General features: G+C 50.9%; 1 protein-coding gene across 1 annotated transcript in view; it reads right to left on the bottom strand.

Annotated features, from left to right (window-relative positions):
* VEGFA (vascular endothelial growth factor A) overlaps positions 1 to 23,911 on the bottom strand; it is an 80,609-nt gene that overhangs the window by 10,827 nt on the left and 45,871 nt on the right. The window contains exons 4-5 of the mRNA XM_023734117.1: positions 6,263 to 6,348; positions 3,058 to 3,947 (exon numbers count right to left, since the gene is read on the bottom strand). Coding sequence (XP_023589885.1) covers positions 3,058 to 3,947; positions 6,263 to 6,348 — 976 coding nt within the window. The remainder of the gene's footprint in view (positions 1 to 3,057; positions 3,948 to 6,262; positions 6,349 to 23,911) is intronic.

Here is a 23,911-nt window from a genome sequence, read left to right as displayed (position 1 = left end):
GCTTCAGAGTCACACAGGGCAACGCCGGGGGCAGGGGGGTTGGGGAACGGGGTGGGAGGCTCCCAGCAGGCACAGAGCATGCCCACCACCTCTGGCCTGATCCAATTCTGAATCCAAGGAAGTTAAAGACTAACCAGATATTGGGGGGTAGGGAGCTCAAAATCTAGGAGAAAAACACCCTTCCCCTTCCCCACAGTTCCTGCTCTTCACTCTCACTGTCCCACTGCTGTGCTGAAAAAAGTGAATCCCCTCAGCCTCCCTGATTGCCTGGTCCAAAGCCATGGGTAAGTACTAAGGTCAAATAGGAGGACAAGTTTGGACTGGGGCAGGAAGGAAGGACTGGGGGCAAGAAAAACAACATGGTGACCTTCTCCTGCTGACATGACAAATACCAGGGTGAGCTGGTGCTGGGGAGGGAGTGGGGTGCAGAGGACCGAAGGGCATCAACCACCCTCCCCCACCCAAACTCTTCCAGTCCTCAGGAACAGTGTATACCCACAGGTTGCCTAGAGGGTAAAAACCTGGGAGGAAACCCTGGGGGTAACGGGGAGCTCCATTCTCTCCCCCTTGCACAAATTTCCCCAGAGCCCGACTGTATTTCAAACTTCCCCAACTTCCCACTCCCACCTTGTTCCCAGTTTCTTCTCCCTCTCAGAGTGAGAGGGTCCCAACCCCCTCTCACCTGGGCACCTTCCTTAAACGCAACCAGGGAAACCTTTTATGCCTTTCCACTGCCCAGCCCCTAGGGGGCCTCCTGCCCTACCTATGCCTGAGGCCTCCCCCACCTCTCTCCACCCCCACCGGATCATTCCTCCCCTCCCCAGAAGCTGTGAAGGTCAACAAGCCCAGCCATGTGAAGCTGACAGCACCAAGCAGGCAAAGGCTTCTTCCAGCGCTTCCACAGGGTCTCCAGTTCTCACTAACTCCCCACCCCACCTGCTCCTCTTGTGGAGCAAATCCCAGGCAGCAGGCCTGCACTCTAGCACCCTGAACTCCAGACCCCAAAGAGAGGGAGTCCCACTTGTCTGTCTCTCTCCTTCTCACATACCCCAATGCACCCCAGAACCCCAGCCTTGCCCCCAGGGCCAAGGCCAGAAGAAGCCCCTCTCAAAAGAAGGTAACAGTTCCCAGGTTCCCAGCTAGCCAGCCTCCTACTACAGCTCCCTCAAGGAACCCCCTCTGACCTCTGCCTCTCACCCATCCCACAACACCCCCTTGGCTTCCCCCTGCCAACTTCTCCCTACACTCTCTACTCCTCCTGAGCTCCAACGAGGAAAGAGGACAGAAACTTCACACACACCCACATCCCCCCCCCCCAAGGCCAGGGGGCACTACGAGGGGTGGTTCTGGGCGGGGAGGGGCCAGGTGCCCTTCTCTGGGGGCCTCTGAAGGTCACTCTGTGGCCAGGCGGCCACTCCTCCTCCTCCCCGCCACCCGGAGGCCTGAAGCCAAGGCCTTTGTGCCAGGGCCTGAGGAACTCCGGGTGGCAACAGAGACCCTTGCCCATTTCCTTCCTTCTGCCTTCTCTCCAAAGGGACTCTGTGGCTGAAGGAGGGTGTAAGGGAAGAGAGGAAAGGGGCCCCTTGGGTAGCTCTGAGAAGCAAGTTGGGTGGGCAAGTTTGGAGTTCCAAAAACCACCTGCTCCAGCTCCAGCTCCAATGTCCCACTTCACCAAGACAAAGTAGGTGTGGAAGGCTCTCGGGGTAGGCGGCAGTCCTCTTTTCCTCCTGGGCTACCACAAGGATTTGAGGGAGGGGGTGCCCAAGGCTGTGGAAGGCCAAGATTGCCTTTCACAAGAGGTGGAGATGGGGAGCAGGAGCCCCTTCGGAAGGTTCAAGCAGGGCTATGGCCAAACGGCTGGTTTGTCAGTGTAATGTGGAATAGTGACACTCCTTAAACCTTCCCTTTGGCCACCCCCAAAAAGGCTAGGCGAAGCTCCACTCGGAAGTGTGGGGGAGGGGAGAGAAGTAGACTGTCACCAGGTCGCGACTTTAGGTATAGTCTTGACAAAGCACCGCCCTGAGTGGGCTCCAGTCCCCGGCTTCTGACAGTGTTCGTCCTTTCCCCAGACTCTGGGGCAGGAGAGGGGCGGGATAGGGGCTTCTAGGGGGAGGGGGGAGGAGAGTAAAAAATAAAGGATGGCAAGGGTTTCTCTCCACTCTAGGGAGGAAATGGGGAAAGGGAGCAGGGGCGTCCGGGAATTCCTCCTGGCCTAGGAGGGGAGAAGGGGCTGGGACTGCGGGTAGGGGTAGTTCCCCGGGTCCACGGGCTGGGGCTACCTCGAGAGGTCACCTTCCCGCGTAGGGCCGGCGGGGGGAGGGGCGCCGCTCGCCGCCCGGGTCTCCCTGCTCGGGCCGCCGCGGCTCGGGGAACACGCGGCCGGCCAAGCCCGGGCTGATGTAATCGGCTCCGCGCCGCGCGCGCCCGGCCGGGCGGGGGAGGGCGGGCACCGAGCGGGACGCGAGCGAGGACGGGCGGGGGTGGCGCGGCGCAGGTGGCCCGGCGTGGTGGTGGTGGTGAGGTCCCCGCTGCGACCCATCCCAAAACTTTTCCCAAACTCGCGGCGAGGGCTTAAGAGGCCAAGTAGCAGTGACAGCGAACCCCCTCTCTCGCCTGCGCCCTCCCCCCTCCACGCTCTCTGCCCTCTTTAGTCCAAGGTCCGAGCACCCTCTCCCGGCAGGGCTCCGGCTCCCGCCCCCGCTGCCCGGACTTCCAGTTCGTCGGGGACCAGCAGCTGGGAGCAAACTTCAGCCGCCGGCGGCAGCACAAGCCCAGCCCCCTCCGCCTCCTCCCGCCCTCGGCTGGTCGGCCCAGATCGTACGTGCGTTGACTCTGGTGGGTGGGCAGGGCCCGCGTGGGCGGCGAGACTCTATCCTGGTGCCCTCCCACCTAGCTCGCGCCCCCCTACACGTACGACGATCGAGGGGGATGCCGCGCTCCTGGTGCCCATGGACCCATGTGGGGCACGGATCCTGCACGCGCGCGCTCGCACGCACGTCCCCAGTCGGGAGAGGCACTCGCAGCGGCCCGCGGCGCCAGGCAGGCACAGCCGCTTACCTTGGCATGGTGGAGGTAGAGCAGCAAAGCAAGGCTCCAATGCACCCAAGAGAGCAGAAAGTTCATGGTTTCGGAGGCCCGGCCCGGGCCGGAGCGGCTTGCGCTCCCTCTCCTGCTTGGGCGGCGGGGCGGCCCGCTCTCCTCGGCGCCTCGGCGGGCTCCTCTTCCTCCCGGAGCCAAGGCCCTGGCAGGGGCCTGGGGAGCGTGCGTGGCTGGGGCACTGTCTGCGCACACGGCCGCCTCACCCGTCCATGAGCCCGGCTTCCGAGTGCCGAGCCGCCGCGGCCCCCTCTCCTCCTCCTCTTCCTTCTCCTCTTCCTCCTCCCCCTCCTCCGGCTGCGGCTCCTCCCGGCCCGAGCTAGCACTTCTCCCGGCTCCGCTCGGCTCGGCTCCCCTGGCGCGGACCACGGCTCCTCCGGAGCGAGAACAGCCCAGAAGTTGGACGAAAAGTTTCAGTGCATCACCGCGAACCCCGACCCCCTCCACCCCGCCTCCCGGCGCGGGCTCCGGCTCCTGCCCGCGGCTCGCAGCCGCGTCCACCGTCCGCCGCCGGCCGGAGAGGAGGTGGGCGCTGGGGCGGGGGGCGGTGTCTGTCTGTCTGTCCGTCAGCGCGGCTGGTCGGATGCGGGATCTGGAGGGGGAGGGCTCACGCCGCGCTCCGGCGGTCACCCCCAAAAGCAGGTCACTCACTTTGCCCCTGTCCCTCTCGTTGCTCGCTTGCTCGTGCGCTCTGACCCCGTCTCTCTGTCTTTTTCGACTTCTCTCTGGCGCTCTTGCTACCTCTGTTCTGTCTCCGCTGGTTTCCAAAATCCAAAGTGATTTGGCGGAGTAGAGGAGCAACCCCCCAAACCGCCGGCCAGATTTAAGTGGGGAATGGGAAGCAAAAATAAATTAAAACGGGAAAGAACACAGTTTTTAAAATGTTTAAGAAAAAAGCAAAGGGGGTAAACCCCAGGTAAACGAATATCAAATTCCAATGCGGAGGCCCCTGCTCGGTGACCTCGCGGGTCCGTCCGCTTCGCAGCCGCGTCTCCCGACAGAACGCCGCTACTGCCGCCTCGCAGCCCTGCGGCCCCAACCCTCTGAGCTCCTCGCCGCTACCAGCCGACTAAAAAAAAAAAAAAGCCTGGCTCCGCCCTCGGGTCCCCGCCCCGGCCCGCCCCGGAGGGCGGAGACAGATCCAGCCTCGCCCCCTCGCCTCCAGCCCCTCCGGCCCCAGGCGCTAGAAACGAACTGCCGAGGCTCGCCCTTCCCCCGGGGACACCAAGCGAAGCCAGGGTTACCCGCCCACCCCAGTGAAGGGAAAGCGCGATCTCCCACCAAAGTTCACAGCCTGAAAATTACCCATCCGCCCCCTAGAACTCTGCCCAAAGACACATACTCCCGCGGGGTATTCGGGAGGAGGGAGCAAAAAAGTGAGGTTATGTGCGGACAGGGCCAGACATCTATCTCCTTCTCTCTTAGCTGGGAACACTGGAGTGGGGACAGACAGGGGCCAATGGGGAGAGCGACACAGATCTAATTGAAGTCCTAGAGTGACCCCTGGTCTTCTCTCCCCTCCAACACCCTCATCCCCTATACACACACACACACTCACATTGACACTCACACCCGTTCTGTCACGCAGACGCAGCACTCCCAAGTTCACCCAGCTAGCTGCGAGTGCTTCCCTGTGGTGGCCGAGCGCCCCCTAGTGACTACTGTCTGAACACCCCAGCTCTGGCTCAAGAGGGTCTTGGGAAGAAGGTGGGGGGAGTTTACTGCTGACAGCCCTGCATTTCTGACCTCCCAAACAGTGACATTCCTCGAATGGTCCCATGCATCGAGAGCCTGGTGCTGGGCGCAGGGGGGACCATGTGCCTACAGACCTCAGAGTGAGCTGTGGTCAACCCGCTGGGATGACTGGGGTCCTTCTAGAAGTGTCAGGGAGGCTTCCCTGGAAGAAGAAATTGGCCCCATGTTTGTTGAACTGAGAGCAAGAAGACGTGTCTATCCAGGGTTAGCCAGTGGCCCCATGGGAGAAGAGGACCTGATGGAACCCACGTATGCACTGTGGAGTCTGGCGGAGCCCAAAGGGAGAGGCAGCTGGGCAGACAGAGGCCCTTGTTCCTGCTGCCCCCTCTTCCCAGATGTTGCCAGGAAACTGAGGCCAGGGGCCTGGTGGGGGCAGATGGAAGAAGGGCCTGAGTGATGATTCAAACCTACCCACCAACACTAAGGGACGTCTGTAGGCCAGCTGCCCACAGCTCCCACCAGGCTGGGGGCCAAGGCTTCTGTCTATCGGCCCCAGCCCAGGCTCTCAGCTAACCTTCTGAACAGAATTGAAGGTTCTCCTTAGCCCCCTTATTCCCCCAAGATCTCTTGGCTGCTTCCACCAGCTCAAATCCTCTCCCCGTCTTTCCCTTACTTTGTTACCTTCTCCCAAATCCTCCTTCTTCTCCAACCCCCCAACTCCCCATGCTTTCTTCCTTAAGTGCTCTCCAAGGCCCCTCATCCCACTCTTGCATGTAGGGACCGGCCTGGGAAAATTCCTGGTTGGGCTTTAGCTCAGTTGCTCCCAGGCCCCCCCAGGGAATAAAGAGGGGCTCTGATACCTGTGGGAAGAGTGGGACCAACCAGGCTCGTTATTCAGCCAGATTTAGCCAGGGCCTGGGCTGGGGCTGATGTAGTCCCCTTGAAGGGAACTAGGCTGAGAATAGGAATGTAGCAATTTCCCTGAATTTGACTAAAATGATCCAAGGAGGTTACTCAGCCAGCCTCCTGCCTCAGCATAAGCTTACCCCCTTGGTACTCCAATTCTACAGGAGTGCTATTCTGAGGCCCCTGTGATGAATGGGACCGGCTCCCACTCACCCCATCCCACCCTTTCAATCATGTATGCCTCCAATCCCATCTCATCAGCTGGCAGGCCCCCAACAGCTGGGGACAAGGTCTTTTCACAGCTAGTGAATGTATGTTTCCTGGCTTAGGGTCCCCCCCACCCCCTAGGCAGGCCTCCTCACCCAGCCAGGGTGCCACACTTTCAAGGCGTCAAGTGGAGGTGGAAGGGAAACCACTAACTTCCTCCTTGTGCAATTGGGTCTACCTCTAGCACCGCTAAGCACAAGGTGTGAGCACCTTGGAAGGGGTCCCCCTCCCTCATCTGGGGCAGGCCTAGCCCAAGGCAGAGGCTTCACGCACAGAGGGCCCCCTCTGGCCCCCTCACCTGCATCCTTTCTCATCTTCTCATCTAAGCCTTCCTCAATCCCTAGAGACACAATGGGCTTGAAGAGGAGGGTCTTAGTAAGGATGCTGAAATTGGAAGGAGGCTGGAGGAGTTCCAAGGAGGGGCGAAAGGGAAGGAAAATGCCAGCCGTCAACTAACACTTCATAGCCCTGGGGTTCTCCTTCACCTGAACCAACCATCCCCCATGGTTGTAATCAGCAAGGTTTGTTACAACAACCAATTTGAGGTTCCCTCCGTAGGGCCTGCCCAGGGAACCAGGGCAGTGAGGGAGCAGACTTCCCAGAATATAGGAGTAGGACTGCAACCTGGCCTGAGGAATTTTTGAGCACCCTTCACTAGTGAGGATGAGCCTTCTACCTCCAGTCTTCAGAAAGCTTGGGAACACAACCTGGGGTGACTCAGAGAAGACTTTGGCTCAAGATCCTATCCCCCGAAGTGCTGTCACCAGCCTTCACAATAACATGCTATGGCGGACCCAGCCAAGGCCCACATTGTCACCAAATTGAAATCCCTACTCACGTGGACCTTCAAAGAAGGGAACAAGAAATACGCAGAACAAGAAATGCAACACAACAATCATAAAAGGGGAAAATTCAGAATAAATTTCCAAATTCTCATGGAGTCTAGACTTTCTGGAGCCCTGGAAGGTGGATGAACCCCTGAAACTATTGCCTTGAGATAATCTTTAAATCTTAAACCAAAAATATCTCTTAAAATCATCTTAAAAGCAAACAATACTTTAGCTTAACTCGTAAAAAAGTCTGCCTTGAGCATCATGCTCTTTGAAGAGCTATCTATATAGGATCAAAGTGATTACAGCAACTGGAAAGATTAGATAGGAACCTTAGGGGGCCATGAATTTATGTTAGTGGAGGAGGAACAACTCAAGAAAGGAGAATGAGAATGGTTGCCCAACTCAAACAACGTAATCAACGTCACTAAACTGTACAGGTAGAAACTGTTGAATTGGTGTATATTTCGCTGTGTTTATTCTCAACAATAACAACAAAATAAATAAAATTTAGGAGAAAAAAGCAACAACAGTAAGACCATATTGTGTCTCAGTAGCACCCTCTCTTCCCATGAGTTTAATCTCATTCAACAACTTTAATTCCCCTTATCCACCCTTCCAGGTCACTGTAGGGTAGGGAGTGTCAGGGAAGACTGTCCCCCCAGAAAATCCCTCAAAGGCCCAGAGAGGGGACAGAAATGCCCAAGGTCACCCAGCAATGTGTGTGTGTGGGTGGATGGAACAGAGAACAGTCGAGAGCCCAGACAAGTCCTTCTGAGTCCCTCTCAAGGGACAACCTCAGCCCCCAATTAGAAGGCTCCATCTCAGGACTGGGGTGGCTCTGAAGGCAGTTCACAAGGAGCCAAGGAGGAAGGGGAAGACATTTAGCTGCCTCAAAGGGCAAGGTGTTCCAGGTGAACGGGGAAGGGGAGAGAGGGGCAGGGTGGGTGGAAAAGAGCGTGAAAGGCAGCCAGGAGCCAGCAGTGGCCCCAAACAAAGGAAGCAGTGATCGGGCCCTAGGCACAATAGTTGTACTTTGTCCTGACGTCCTGTCACCTCTGATGTTGAGGGAGGCTGTCACCTGTGTGGATGTGTGGGCAGTTAATCTCGAAGCCCGTGGATGAAGGGATAGAACCCCTCCTGAAGAGGGAGAGAAGGGGAGGAGAGGGTTGCCGGCTCTTGCTGTTGTCTAGACATTTCTCCAAGTAGTTTCACTGTGATAGAAGGAAGGTCTTCTCCCTCACCCCATCCCTGATCCCCAGAGGCCTAGCATGACACTGATCCCAGGAAGGGCAGGAATACACGCTTGTTGAATTGAAGGGGAGAGAATTGGGTTCTCTCCCTCCCCCCACCCCCCCACCCCCGCCTTTCTCTAGGTCTTTGCAACAAAGTGTTAGAAAAACAAAGAGAAAGCAAGGAAGAAGGGCCTCTTTTCCAGTGTCAATATCACAGCCCCATCTGGAGGTTTGACTTTGGGTAATGATGGCCGATTGATAAAGAGGTGGCAACTAAAGTCTCAGAGCTGCATCCTCCCTCTCAACCTGGGCCCTGCCTGAGAGCTGAACTTCTATCCAATTTGTGAATATTTCCCATAGCCCACCAGGTACCGGGCACTGGGGCTGATGTTATAAGAGATACAGGGACACTTAAGTAGACAGTGGAGAGTGTAGGGACTTAGGAGCCAAATGGACCCAAGTCATACTACTGGCTCTGCCACTCTGTAACTGTGTGACCTTAGGCGGGTCACTCAAGCTCTCTGAGCCTCAGTTTCCCTCATCTGTAAAAGAGGAGTGAAAAAACCTCCCTTAGAAAGTTGTTGCACACAGATAAATGTACACAGATCTACATCAGAGCAAGATGGGAAGTAGGCCCTGGGAGAGGCAAAAAGTGTTACAAAGGTTCAAAGGCAGAGCAGACATACTGGCTGGAATGGGTATCAGGAAGGGCATCCTGCAGGAGGTGGCACAGGATGCTCAAGCAATTATTAAACTTAGCTTACAAGCCCCGCTTTAGGCTGGGCCCTGGGGCTACAACAATATGGAAGGGGCTCCCTGCCTGGAGGGGAACTGAAAGAGTAAACTAAAAATGGGAATTATCTGGGGGCATGGGTGGGGGGAGCCTGGGAAGGCTTCCTTGAAGAGGTGACACATGACATGAGTCTTCATAGAAGAGTAGAAGTTTAGACAGCTGAGTGGAGGGGGCTAGAGAGCAGGCCATCGTCCCAGGCAGAAGAATCGAGGTCTGGAGGATTCTGATGGCTCGCCTTAGCCCACCCCTTGATCCTCTGGGTGATACAGACATTGAGGTTAGGCAGGGCAGGGGATTAGGGCTTCTTTGGAAACATTCCTAGCCAAAGCCCATAGGGACAATGCCGTTCCCTCAGGGAGTGAGCCCTGCACTGGCTTCCCCTCCTTCTGGGACAGCATGTCTGTGCCACAGAATTTAAACAAACAAGCAGATGCCAGAGGTAGGTCCAGCTTGAATGCTAAACACCACTGTTGTTTTCCTCCAGGGACAAGGGGAGGAGAGCAAAGGACACCAGACTGTGACAAGTACAGGACCACTCGGCTGGGGCAGGACACAAAGCAGAAAGACCTTTTCTCCAGCTTTACCGCTTCTCCCTCCCTGGCTCCATTAGGTGCCCAGAGCCGTCCTGTCTCCATGTTAAAGACATACGGAGACCTGGTAACAGCACTGGGCAAAAAAGTTCCATGTGCTGTATGCTGCGTGACTTGGTCAAGTCATTTTCCTTTTCTGGATCTCAGGTTCCCCCTAAATAAAAGCATGAGGTTAAGGTCCCAGGGTGGTGCAAGTGGTTTGCACTCAGCTACTAACCTAAAGGTTGGCAGTTTGAACGCATCCAGTAATGCCATGGAAGAAAGACCTGGTGATCTGCTTTCCTAAAGATTACAGCCAACTAGATAACTGGGATCTTTTAAAATTAAACACTTATGCTTATCGAAAGACTTTACCAAAAGAGTGGAAAGAGAACCTACAGACTGGCAAAGCATTTTTGGCTATGACAAATCCAACAAAAGTCTAATCTCTAAAATCTATAGGAAAATCCAACACCTCTACAACAAACAGACAAATAATCTAATTAAAAAATGGGCAAAGGATCGGCTACCACCAATGACTGCCCTGACAGGGAACACAACAGAGAGTCCCTGATGGAGCAGGAGAAAGGTGGGGTGCAGAACTCAAACTCTAGTAAAAAGACTAGACTTAATGATCTGACTGAGACTGGAGGAACCCGGGAAAGCGTGGCCCCCGGACTCTCTATCAGGCCAGAACTAAAATAATTTCTGAGGCCAACTCTTCAGACAAAGATTGGACTGGACTGCGGAACATAAAATGAGACTTGTGAAGAGTGTGCTTCTTAGCGCAAGTAGATACATGAGACTAAACGGGCAGCTTCTGTCCAGAGGTGAGATGAGAAGGCAGAGAGGGTTAGGAGCTGGTTGAATGGACATGGGAAATCAGGGGTGGAAAGGAGTGTGCTGTCACAGTATAGGGAGAGCAATTAGGGTCCCTTAACAATGTATGCATAAATTTTTGTATAAGAGACTAACTTAAAATGTAAACTTTCACCTAAACTACAACAATAAAAAATCTAAAAAAAAAAAATGGGCAAATGATATGAACAGACACTTTACCAAAGAAGACATTCAAGCAGCTAACAGACATATGAGGAAATGCTCATGATCACTAGCCATTAGAGAAATGCAAATTAAAGCCACAATGAGATACCATCTCACCCTGGTATTAATGGCACAAATCAAAAACACAGAAAATAGCAAATGTTAGAGAGGCTGCGGGGAGGTTGGAACTCTTATGCACTACGGTGGGAATGCAAAATGGTACAACCATTTTGGAAAACAATATGGCACTTCCTTAGAAAGCTAGAAATAGAAATACTGTACGATCCAACAATCCCTCTCCTAGGAATATATCCTAGAGAAATAAGAGCCGTCATACAAATAGACATATGCACACCCAGGTTCATTGCAGCATTGTTTACAATAGCACAAAGATGGAAACAACCTAAATGCCTATCAACAGATGAATGGATAAACAAACTATGGTATATGCACACAATGGAGTACTATATAACGGTAAAGAACAATGATGAATCTGTGAAGCATCTCACAACATGGATGAGTCTGGAGGACATTATGCTGAGTGAAATAAGTCAATCACAAAAGGACAAATATTGTGTAAGATCATTACTATAAAAACTCATGAAAAGGCTTACGCACAAAAAGAAACAATCTTTGATGGTTACAAGGGGGGGAGGGGGGTGTTGGAAAAACACTAAATAGCAATAGATAAGTGGTAATTCTGGTGAAGGGTAAGACAGTACACAATACTGGGGAATCCAGCATAACTTATACAAGGCAACGTCATGGAAACTCCATAGACACATCCAAACTCGCTGAGGGAATGAATTACTGGGCTGTGGGGACCATGGTCTCAGGGAACATCTGGCTCTGTTGGCATAACATAGTTTTTAAAGAGAATGTTCTACATTCTACTTTGGTGAGTAGCATATGGGGTCTTAAAAGCCTGTGAGCAGCCATCTAAGATACTCCACTGGTCTCACCCCTTCGGGAGCAAGGGAGAATGAAGAAAACTAAAGACACAATGGAAAGATTAGTCCAAAGGACTAATGGACCACAACTACCAGGGCCTCCACCAGACTGAGTCCAGTACAACTAGATGGTGCCCAGCTACTACCAACAACTGCTCTGACAGGAATCACAATAGATGGTCCCGGACAGAGCTGGAGAAAACTGTAGAACAAAATTCTATCTCACAAAACAAGACCAGACTTCCTGGCCTGACAGGGACTGGAGAAACCCCAAGAGTACAGCCCCCGGATACCCTCTTAGCTCAGTAATGAAGTCACTCCTGAGGTTCACACTTCAGCCAAACATTAGACAGGTCCATAAAACAAATCGAGAGGCACACCAGCCCAGGGGCAAGGACTAGAAGGCAAGAGGGGACAGGAAACTGGTAATAGGGAAAAAGGGTAAGAAGAGGAGAGTGTTGACATGTTGTGGGGTTGGTAACCAATGTCACAAAACAATATGTGCATTAACTGTTTAATGAGAAACTAGTTTGTTCTATAAACCTTCATTTAAAGTACAATAAAAAAATTTTTTTTTAAAGAAGATTACAGCCAAGAAAACCCTATGGAGCAGTTCTACTCTCTAATACAAGGGGACACCATGAGTAGTAAGTGACTCGACCACAATTTTGGTTTTTTATTTTTTACATTCCTTAAACTCTAAAGCCCTGTAAGGCTGTAACAGCACCATCAAACACTCCAACTGAGATCACTGATACCAAATGTTACTTCTTCCAGGTGTTTGTGTGTGTGTGTTTTGTTGTTATTGTTGTTGTTGAGAATATACACAGCAAAATGTACATCAATTCAATAGTTTCTACATGTACAATTCAGTGACATTGATTACCTTCTTCCAGTTGTGCAACCATTTTCATCCTTCTTTTCTGAGTTGTTCCTCCTCTATTAACATAAATTCACTGCCCCCTAAGGTTCCTATCTAATCTTTCAAGTTGCTATTATCACATTGATCCCATACAGACAGTTTTTCAAAGAGCATGATGCTCAAAGCAGACATTTTTTACTAGTTAAGCTAAAGTGTTGTTCAGTTTTAAGATGACTTTAGGGGATATTTTTGGTTATATTTAAAGATTATCTCAGGGCAGTAGTTTCAGGGGTTCATCTACCCTCCATGGCTCCACAAAGTCTGGGTTCCATGAGAATTTGAAATTCTGTTCTGTATTTTCCCCATTTTTATGAGGATTCTTCTATAGAATCTTTGATCAAAGTGTTCAGTAACGATAGCCAGGCACCATCCAGTTCTCCTGGTCTCACATCGAAGGAGGCAGTTGTTCATGGAGGCAATTAGCCATAGGTTCCATGTCCTCTTCCTATACCTGACTCTCTTTCTTCCTCTGTTGCTCCAGGTGAGAAGAAATCAATTGTCATGCCTTTGATGTCAGCTTGCAAGCTTTTAAGACCCTAGGCACTACAGAATGAAAAGAAGCACTAAACATGGTATTAGGCCGATTACTGGAATGTCCCATGAAACCACGGGGTGGGGGGTCTGTGTATCTTGAAAGACTCCTAGAGAGGACAACGCTTAACTAAAAGAAATCCAGCACTAATAGTGAAATCTGGGCACAGCGTCAAGAACTGGAGGGAAGATGTGGTTCCAGGGAACCCCCCCAAGCCCCAGCAGGGAGAGAATTTCTTTCTCTGTTACCTGGTGGCCAGAACCTCTGCCGTTTCTGAAAAGACACTTCACTTAGTGAATCCTCACTGTGAAAAGCTCCTGCCCTACCCACTCCCCTGCACCCCATAGCATGCAGTCGAAAAAGCAGAACAGGCTGGGTTCAAATCTTGGTTCACCACTTCCAAACTGAGAGATTTGGGACAAGTCAATTAATCTGTCTGAGCCTCAGTTTGCTCATCTGTAAAATGAGAGTTCTGGCACTTACCTTGGAGTCCTTGAGTGGCACAAACAGTTAAGCGCTCAATTACTAACCATAGAGATTGGCAGTTCAAAGCCACCCAGTGACACCTCAGAAGAAAGACCTGGCCATCTGCTTCTGAAAGGTCTCAGCCTCAAAAACCCTATGGAGCACAGTTCTACTCTGTAACACGTGGGGTTGCCATGAGTCAAAATCAACTATGGCAACTGGTTTGGGGTTTTTTGGTTTTTGTGTTTTTTTTTTGTTTGTTTGTTTGGTTGGTTGGTTGGTACTTACCTCCAGAGCTGTAGGGGAGATATATAGAGATAGGGAATGGAAGCAAAACTCCTGGCCTAGAGTAGATGCCTCATCCCTTCCCTTTTTCCCATTCCTACCCCCATGAGTGAGCAAACTCTTTAGAGAATGCAAACCCACTATCATCAGGCTAAAGTCAAACACAACGGAATAGGGAAATGGCTTCACCCCAACCCCCAGCCAAAAAAATCACGAAATGCACGCCAAAGATGACTAGGGTTGGGGAGATATATTGGTTTGGTTCCTGCTTTAGCCTTTCTTTGGAATGACTCTGTCTGTCACCAGGTTGTCACTGAGTTGGCTGCCACGTGGAATCACATTGGGGAATCCCAAGGGAAAAAAAAGAGGCAGGAACCCAAAGCATCCCCCATCCCTCCGGCAAGATAGGCCCCTTCCCCCCTCCCGTAGCAACTCCCTGGGCCTGGGCCGGAAGGTTGGTCCATGACCCCAGCCCCCCAGGATGGTTCACTAAGATAAAACCAGTTAATGATTGGCCCTCTGACAGGGGTCACCCTCACCATCCTGCCTGCCTTCCCAGACCCAGAAACTCAGGCTGGGGTGTGGGGAATGGAGGAGACAGAAAGACAAAAGCAGGTTCCCCTCAGCTTCGAGGATCATCCTGGCTAACATCCTCTAGAAAATCAACAAACAAGACAACTCGTCCAGGGTACTCAGGGTTCCTCAGAAGTGGGGGCCAGGGAAAGGGGGATGTGGGTGGGTAGACAAAGAACACCCAGCTTTCTCTGCCTCATTTATTGGATTTTTTTTTTTTTTTACACTTTTTTTCCTTTGCATTTCATTTGAAGAAAAGGCTCCATTGCTAAAGAAGAAGTTTGAAAACTCTTCACTGGCTTGATGAGCAGAATGAAGGCCAGACTTGTCTGAGGCAGGAGCTAAACTCAACTCTCTGGACTCACAGCCAAGGGCTCTTTCTACCATTCCAACAACCACTGAGTCACTTCTTCAGGGCCTAGCCCCGAGACAGGCACCACGGGGATACATAAGGCCTCTACCCTCAAGAGCTGACTGGCTGGCTGGGGAGCCAGGCAGTGCCAGGGAGGAGATGCTGGCACTAGGTGCCACGTGCATCTGGAGCAGGTCAGCTGCTAGACATGGGCTCTGTGGTTGGCACCTCCTTCGCATCCAGAGGGGCTCAGCCCTACCTCAATCCAGGCCATGCCCTGCAGAGGGCACAGCCAGTGTGATCTATGCCCCGATCCTGCCCAGCTCCCTCCAGATCACAGCTAGAATCCCTGGGAGAGATGAGGCAAGGTACACTCAGTGTTGCTGTGCCTGCTGCCAGCTTCCTTACATCCCAAGACCAGGCACCCCAGCTGAGGGTGATGGCCAAAGCAGTTAACATCTATTCCGACTTGGGTATAGTTCACACAGGAGCTGACCTTTTGCCATGCCAAGCACAAACTCCTCATCGTCTGGATTATGGGGATGTCCACGGGATCCAGGAAGGAACTGGGTAATCAGAGAGGCAGGGGGTCCTCAGGTGCTGGAACTACAGCTATTTACCAATCTTTTTGGAAATATTTTAGTATATTAACAATCGATGACCGTGCCAGTGCGTACCAGCTGACTGTCTGCCCTGCACTACTCCAGGTTGGAACGCGCAGTTCCAGGTGAGAATGTCTGGGGCCCTCGTCTTCATGTCTCCTCCTTGCTTGGGAAGGGTAGGCTAGGACTCCCCTTACTCTCCATACATAAGTGTAGCCCACACCCAATGCAGCAGGTACCTCACCATCCCTTGATCCAAGAGGCCAGGCCTCAGGCATGTAGCTCATGGATTCCAACCACAGTCGAGAAAATGGTGAACAGGGCCCACCCCAGCCTGGCCTGGAATTCCAACCCCACAGTGCCCAGACAGTTATGGGTAATCAGAGCATTTTCCTTTCTCTTCCTTCACTCTCTTTCCTTGGGTGTCACCATCCTTCACACCTTCCTCTCTGTCCCTCCTTTCTATCTGGCCCCACTGTCTCAGGGGACCTCCTGGACCAGGCTTGTACCGAATGTCCCTCTGTGCCTGTGAGAAGCCTCAGCTTCTCTGAGCCTCCAGGATAGGTGGACAGGCCTGTCATTGGGGGAGTAGCTAGGGGAAAAGATATTCTTCACGTCTCGCCAATTTCCACTGGCCCTCTAAGGCTAGGGAAGAAGTTGCAGAAGGGACATTTCTGAGGGGATGGGACACACTCCTGCCCATCTGAGTGTCAGGATAGTTGATGTGGCATCTCTAGAGAGAGCAAGGAGTACAGTGAGGGGCACCAAATCCCTCCCTCAAACTCCTGGCAGGTCCCAAGGTTTTATAGAAGGCAGAGGTAGGCATGGTGAGCCTGCCTGTCGACAGCCTCTGCCTATAGCCCAGGGGCAAGGCTGCGTAACCCCCTCCTGTCACTCATCTACCAATCTCTTGCCTTTCCGTCTTTCCTCAAATCTCCAGGCTAAAGACCACTGAAACCAACAAACCCCATGTACACGCAGACACAGACACACACACACACACACACACCGATACCACTGCCAACATCCACAACAGGGCCACACAGAGAAGAGAGGAGTGTTCCCAGAAATCCAGTTGTTTCAGACAAGCCGACCTGGGTCACAGCGTCTTCCCCATGTCAGCGGCCAAGAAGCTGGGCATCCCCTGTGCACTCCCCTCCCCATATCGCCACAGGAGTGAAAGCCTCTCATAAAACAGTGTCTCTGAAGTGCTGCCATGGAGCGCTGCTGCTTCCGGAGCAGCTCCTCAGATATCCACATGCCACACGTGGAGTCATGGGATGAAGGGCAGGACACCCAAGTTTAAAACCAGGAACTCCCCCTGCCTTGCTGTGTGACCTGGAGCAAGGCACTGTCCAACTCTAGCCTCAGTGTCCTCCTCTATAAAGTGAAAGTGTTGGGCTGTATGATTTCTAAGGCCCTGTTGGGGCTACCAGCCCATGATTGTACAGATGAGGAATAAGCAATAATGATAAGCGCTTTGGACACTTGGCCTGTGGCCTGGCAAACTACAAGGATGGAGAGAAAAACAGGGAGCACCATTCTGGGACCACTGTTTACAGATGCTGTAAAGATTACTGGGGTATGTGTGGCAGGGAGGCAGAGAAAACAAAGCTCTTCAGTCCGTTGTCTGACCAATTGCCCGAGTTTGCCTGTTGCCACCAACCAGAACAGCAGGGATTGGAGCATGAAAGATTTAAGTTAGATAAGCAGAGGTCCAAAATCTCTTGTTCTCTGTGAGGGAGGGGGAAGTTATGGGATAATAGCTGCAAAATGTTTAATTAGAGACTTTTAAGCCCATTTATGGTCTGGATGAAATACCAGGGAGTGGGGGAGAGGAAGAGGAGAGAAAGTAGGAGAGGACAAGACAGGACGTCAGTTACTGGGCCCCTACTTTGGGAGAGGCAGTGGGTGGGATGTCCCTGCTTCCAAGCTGGGAGCTGAAGTATGGGAAGGAATTTGTCAGGTGTGGTGGGGCCGAGAGCAGAGCAGCAAGGGAATGGAATGAAAAGGCTGTCAAGTGGCACAGCAAGTGTTTGTGGGAAATGGAGAAAAAGACCCTTCCCTGGTGGGAGGGGACGAGAGGAAGCCTCAGCCTGGGCCTGTCTGCCCTGGCCCCCTAATCCCACTCCAGGCACAAGAGAATTTTTTTGGAGCATGGCCTCGTACCTCTGCAGTGAAATCAGCTCCATCAGTGAACCCCAGAGCCAGAGAAGTAGAGATGACATGCATCTACCTTGGACCCCAAGTACTGGAAGGGCTGGAGTGTCTACAGGGCAGAGACTGCGGGGAGCAAGGGGTTCCTTCTCCCCAAGACTGCTAGGGATGCTCAGACCGCTCCTGCTCTTTCTTTGATGCAACACCTGTCTTCACCTGGGGCAGCAAGAGAAGCTCTAGAGAAAGGGCCTATCCTTGCTCTACTCCTGGCCCGGCACTTGGGCAGATGGGTTCATACTGCAACTCCTTCCATAGCCCTTCCTTTTCTGTCCCACCCCAAGAATATGTGGATCTCCTAGGGGAACTGAGGCTGAAATCGCAAAGGGAGGAAGTCTCTTTCCTTCTATCCACGTTCCTTTTTGCTGCAATGAGGACCAGGTAAGGTGAAGGATGAGCAAAAGAATGGGGCCTAGCCCCCTAAATACTTCAGTCAAGTAATGGATAATTTAAAATGAGGAGTGTACCTGAAGGGAGCTGGTTGAGCAGAAGTGCTCTTATGCAAATGAATTTATGCATATGTATCTTGAGGAGAAGGAGCCCTGGTCTGCAGTTCAAACCCACCAGCTGCTTCACTGGGGAAAGCTGTGGCAGACTTTTTCTGTAAAGATTACAGCCTTGGAAATCCTATGGGACAGTTCTACTCTGTCCTATAGTGTTGCTATGAGTCAGAATCAACTCGACAACAAGCTTTTATTATGAGGAGGCTGGGTCTGCCCCACCCACTCCCCTCTGGAGGCCCAGGTACCTGCCCCCAATCTTCCAGCCCAGAAAAGTTTATTAAGTTATGCTGCAACCTGTCAACTCTTCCCGTCATCCTGCATGAGCACCCCCTCCCAGGCTGTCTCCACATCGCCACCCTCCCCTTCTCTGTTTATACTTCCCAGCCAGGAGTTGAAGATTTCTCCCGCCATCTTCCCAGGTTCTCTCAAACAAACCCTCTGGACAGCCACCTTGGGACTCACTCCTCACTGCTACAGGCTCCTCAACCCTCCTCCCTTCCTGGCCCAAACCTCCTCCAAGAATTCCTGGCTCTCTGAAAACAGGGCCACAGTTGTACCCATTCCCGCCAGGGCTGGCCTCCTCAAAGCTGCCCAAGGGGAAGGTGAGAAGTAGAGAGGGGCTGTCCAACCAGGCTGACTCTGCACAAGCTAAGGAGCTACTCCTCAGGCCCACGGGAGGGAGGATCCTCCACACCCAGACAGAGATGGGGGCCTTGAATCCCCTTCTGCCTGAGCCAACGGGGCAAGCTTGCTGGGTGCCTTCCAGCAGCGGGCTCCAGATGAAGCAGTTTCCTGACTGTGGCCACCTTCCAGACATTCTCTGGAAGCCCGAGGCCCTCTCCTCAATCGAGACCCCCTCCCCTGCACTTCACCTGGTGCCACCCCAAGCCTCTAGAGGGCGCGGGAGAGCAGTGCTGGACTTACCAGCCCCTGGGGCATACGCAGGTGGCTCTTTGTACAGGTCTCTGGAACCAACCAGCTGTCCCTGGGAGCAGGGCACTATGCTGGAGGCTGTCCAAACAGACTCGCCCCTCTGGGGCAGGATAGTATCGGAGGGGAGGTGCTTGGTAGATGCAAGGGCAAGAGAGGTAGGCTGGGCTGTGGGGAATCCTGACGAATGATGGATTTGGCAGTGGACCACGATCTGAGACTGCAGCTTTGCCCTGCTGTTCATTCAGGGACAGAAAGGAGAGCAGTGACCTGGGCCCCTGGAACTTCTGCCTGACCTTGAAAGAGGGCGGGGACTTCTTCGCCCACAAAGAAACCCCCCTCCCCTCCCCAGTGAAGGACCCGAATGAGGGTGAGACAAGTGAGGTAGCTGGGGCACAAAATTTAAGGAGGCGCTCACTCTTAAGGGTCGTGCAAGTGCAGGGTCAGCCCTGAAAGTGAGTGCCGCCTTAAATATTGCACCCATATCACCTCACTGGCCTCAACTTAGTCCCAGCCCGGCCCCTTGGACTGCCTGTCTTGGGAGCTAAAACCAAAAGAATATTTAAGGCAGAGGTGGAGCGAGGAGGGGAGCTGCTTTTTTCACACGGAACCTCTCAGAAGAAACAATTAACACCTAACTCAACTAGAGGGGAAGGGAGAAAAGTTTGAGGAGAGAGACAACTATATCCGGAGTCCCTGTGTGTGTATCTATGTGTCTGTTTCTTTCCGTGTCAGTGTATATATCTGTGCATTCAGATTGTGAGTTTGCCTATTTCTAGCTATGCATCCTTGGACTGGTTACTTAGCCCCTCTGAGTCTCAGTTTCCTTGAGAAAATGTAATAGGATCGACTGCATAGGGTTGTTGTGAGGATTGAATGAGATAATATATGGAAAGGACGTAGCACAACTACCTGTCTTGCACACAGTAGGAGCTAAATAAATGGTGGTTCCTATTTCCTTTATTGGAGTCCCCGGGTGGCACAAACAGTTAACACACTCAACTGCTAACCAAAAGGTTGGAGGTTCGAACCCACCCAGAGGCAGAAGAAGGACCTGATGATCTACTTCTGAAAAATCGGCCATTGAAAACCCTATGGAGCACAGTCCTACTCTAACATACATGGGGTCGCCATGAGTCAGAATCAACTCAACGACAACTGGGTTTTTTATTCCCATTGCTATTAATATTATTATTACCTTGTGTTCCCAGCTTATTCTGAAGACTTACTTCCCTCTGCTTCCCTACACATACAGGTTTTCTGACAGCTCCAAACACACATTACTTATTTCTTTATCCTGGTCTGTGCACCACAAGCTCTGGGACAAGAAGCCTTCCTGGACTACTTCTGTTCAATGATCTCCCCAAAATTCCTACAGCATGAGCTGTCTACAACCCTTGCTGTTGTTGCATGCTATCTAGTTGGTTCCAACTCATAGCAACCCCATGTGACAGAGGAGAACTGCCCCATAAGGATTTTTTTTTTTTTTTTTTTTTTCCTTTTTGGCTGTAATCTTTACGGAAGAAGATCGCCAGGTCTTTCTCCCACGGAGTCCCTGGGTGGGTTCAAACGGACAACCTTCCGGTTAGCAGCCCAGTGCTTAACCATTTGCACCACCAGGGCTCCTTACAACTCTTGTACCAGTTTCAAATTGTTGTCCAGTGTATTTAAATTTGTGAGGGACTGTGTGTGTGTGTGTGTGTGTGTGTGTGTGTGTGTGTGGGTGGTATGTGTTGTCTCTCTCCAAGTACACTCACAGAGAGGAAGGACCTTATTTTTCACTGATTTCTATCCCCGCATCTCAGCCTGAGGATTAATACAGTGGATGCACTCTTAGACATCCAACAACTCTTTGTAAATGATGCTGATAATAATGGTAAATACTGCCTTTGATTGCATCCCTGCTGTGTGCCTTACATTATTTCATTAACCCCCACAATAACACTATGAAATAGATTACAATTCTCTCCCTTTACAGATAAGAAAACTAACAGAGAGTTTAAGTAACTTGCCCAAGGTCACACAGCAAATAGCTGACAGAGCTAGGATTTAAACTCAAGTCTATCTGGCTCCAAAGCCTGAACTTCTTAACTACTATGGTTTGAATGAAAGAATAAATCACCAGCAAACCAGGATTTCCTTTCGTGCTCAAAGAAGGAAGAAACAATAAAGCAAGCCGATATCAGAACTTCAGTCAAATGCTTTCAGGGTTTCAAGTCAGAGTCCGTTGGCTGTCAAATCCCACTGCACACCATCTAGAGTGAGTCCAGAGCCTCAGTCATTGCAGAAAAGAGCCACCCACCTCACTAGGGAGGGTTTAGAACATTTTTCAGCAAATGGGGTTGAACAAAAACCCTCATCCCAGGGTGAATGAGGAAAATCACTTACCCCGATCCTTCCATCCCCAAAATGTTCCAGTCAATCTGGGCTCTATTTTAACTGTCTACAGGATCAACTTTCATTTTCTCTCCCTCTGTTGATTAGCAATTTAGCAACTTTTTGACAAACTTATGGACAACATTGGTCAGATGGCAAACATTACATGGAGTAAACACGAGAAAACCAGGGATTTTCACATATACATCCACCAATCCCTCTTATAATCAGATTTCACTGCAGGGAATTTATCCCTTCAGGACTCCATCCTTCTTTGCCACCTTCTTTTTGTCACCCTGGGGCTAACCTGACTTGAACTCTCTACTCCACTGCTTCTTAGGACTGTAACTTGAAACGGTTCCTTCTTCTCTGTGTGCCTCAGTTTCCTCATCTGGAAAATGGAAACGATTAGACTACTGGCTTTGCAGGCTACCCTAAGGATTTAATGAGGCAATCATTAAAGTGCGTGAAGCACAGTGGCTGGCTTGGACTGAGAGCATAATAAATGCTTGGGGCTATTGGTAGTGCTATCTATATGACCTCACTCTGACTATAGAGAAATTGCTTTTCCCCCGTGTCTGCTAGGGTACATGTCCCTCAGAATCAGCTCTCTGCACTCTTTCCTGCCCCTCCAGTCACACCCAAGCCCCACAGAGACCCAGAACCATAGAAAAACTCCATGAATGATCTCTTTCCTTACAGAGAAGGTAAAAACCCTTTGCAACCTGAATGGCTTGCCCCAAATCACATACCTGTTTGCTTCCAGATTACCTGCAAAATCCTCTACCTCCACAAAATGAGCCTACACATCCAGGCCAACAAAATCAAATTTGCTGAAAACATTTGTGGACTTTCCTTCTTTTTTGTAAGCTGACCTCAGACTTCATTGTGTGCCAAACCAGGAAATCAATCTCATAATTTTGTGCCACACCTTGTTTTGGACAAAAAAGAAAAAAAGGTGTTATTACTCCCTCCTCCATTTGCTCACTCTCCTAGGTCACAAGTCTTGGCACTAAACAACTTTTGGCTATTTCCACATACTATTTAGTTTCCAAGGATGAAGTCTTGACACCATTGAGGAATATTTTTTAATGCACTAAAGGCTCTGAAGGCAGCTCATCTGTTTGTTTGTTGGCTCATAAATTTAGTAGATATTTCTTGATAGTTTCTTAAATGCCAGGCACTGTGTTTGGGCTGGAAATACAACAGTAACAGATGGACAGGATTCCTCCCCTCTTGGAATCAATTCTTGTAGTATGATTACATGGAAGATTGATTGGTAGTAATAAATGGTTTTAATAATGGATTTAAAGGATTTTCAGGAAAAGATAGCTGCTGAACACCTGCATCTACTTTTACTCTGTCCGAAAATTTTACCAAAAATAAAACGTAAAGGCTTTAAAAAATTTTTTTCTTTCATTTTGCTTTTGTTTTTTTAAGGCATAAACCCACAAGAACAGGGAGAATGGGAGAGAGGAGGTAACAGCAACAAAATTCTGGAAGATAGAAAGCAGGTGGAAGAGAGGTAAAGAACACCAAAGAGGCAGTGGAGAAACCAGGTTGTTGTTGTCAGGTACAGTCGAGTTGATTTTCAGCTCACAGTGACCCTATGGGACACAGCATATTTGCCCCATAGGGATTTCTAGGCTGTGGCACAGCAGTTAAGAGCTCAGCTGCTAACCAAAAGGTAGGCAGTTCGAATCCACCAGCTGCTCCTTCAAAACCCTACAGGACAATTCTACTCTGTCCTATAAGGTTGCTATGAGTCGGAATCGACTCAACAGCAACAGGGTAATCTTTACGAGAGCAGATTGCCAAGTCTCTCCCACAAAGCTGCTGGATGCGTTCGAACAGCCAACCTTTCCGTTAGTAGCCGACTCTTAACCATTTCACCACTAGGGCTTCTTTGGGGAAAGCCATAACCATCTAATTTATACCCCAGAATCCTCAGAAGGCTCAGGAATTGATGACACTGGTTACCTCTGGAAGTGGAGGTAAAGGGGGCTGAACAGATAAAGAGGACTGGTGAAGAGTGTTTTTAAGAAGCAGTCAGATCCTCAGATCCCCTGCCCTACCCCCTCCCCATAGCCAGGCAAAAGGCTAAAGATTTATTCCCTGGCGAGGGTAAAACAGCACGTCTGGACCAGAAGGAGTCCCTGGGTGGTACAAACAACACGCTTGGCTGCTAACCAAAATGTTGGAGGTTTGAGTCCACAAAAACATGCCTTGGAAAGAAGGTCTGGCAATCTACTTCTGAAAAATCAGCCATTGAAAATCCTATGCAGCACAGTTCTACTCTGACACCCATTGGGTCACTATGAGTTGGAATAGACTCAATGGCAACCAGTTAACTGGTCTGGCCCAGAGGACCTGGGGATACTGGAAGGCAGGTGTATCTTATTGAAAATGTTCATATAGTGGATGCTGAAACCCTAGCCCTCTTCCCTACTGGATTCTCAGACACTGGTCTTTGTCCTCCAGGCAAGAAACTGGAGGATGCTTCTCTGTGAAATCTGACCAACGAGAAAGGAGGAAAAAACCCAAAGATATTAACACCAGAGGCTTCAAAATGAAACAGCCCAGCCAGATCACCCTAGTGTGAGGATCACAGATGACAGGACACACACACACATAAACTCAGAGTTTCCACCAGTTTTTCAAATTTCCACACTTAAAAGTAAGCAAACAAGCAAGGATTATGAGACATCGGAGGAAAGTTTCGAAAACCAAAGACAGAAACCAAAACAAACAGACAAAAAGAAGATGACTTGG

Source organism: Trichechus manatus, unplaced genomic scaffold (genome assembly GCF_000243295.1).
Source record: "Trichechus manatus latirostris isolate Lorelei unplaced genomic scaffold, TriManLat1.0 scaffold00065, whole genome shotgun sequence".
NCBI classification, from domain to species: Eukaryota; Metazoa; Chordata; class Mammalia; order Sirenia; family Trichechidae; genus Trichechus; species Trichechus manatus.
The sequence above is the reverse complement of the archived record's forward strand: the minus strand, read 5'-3'. Positions and strand labels throughout refer to the sequence as shown.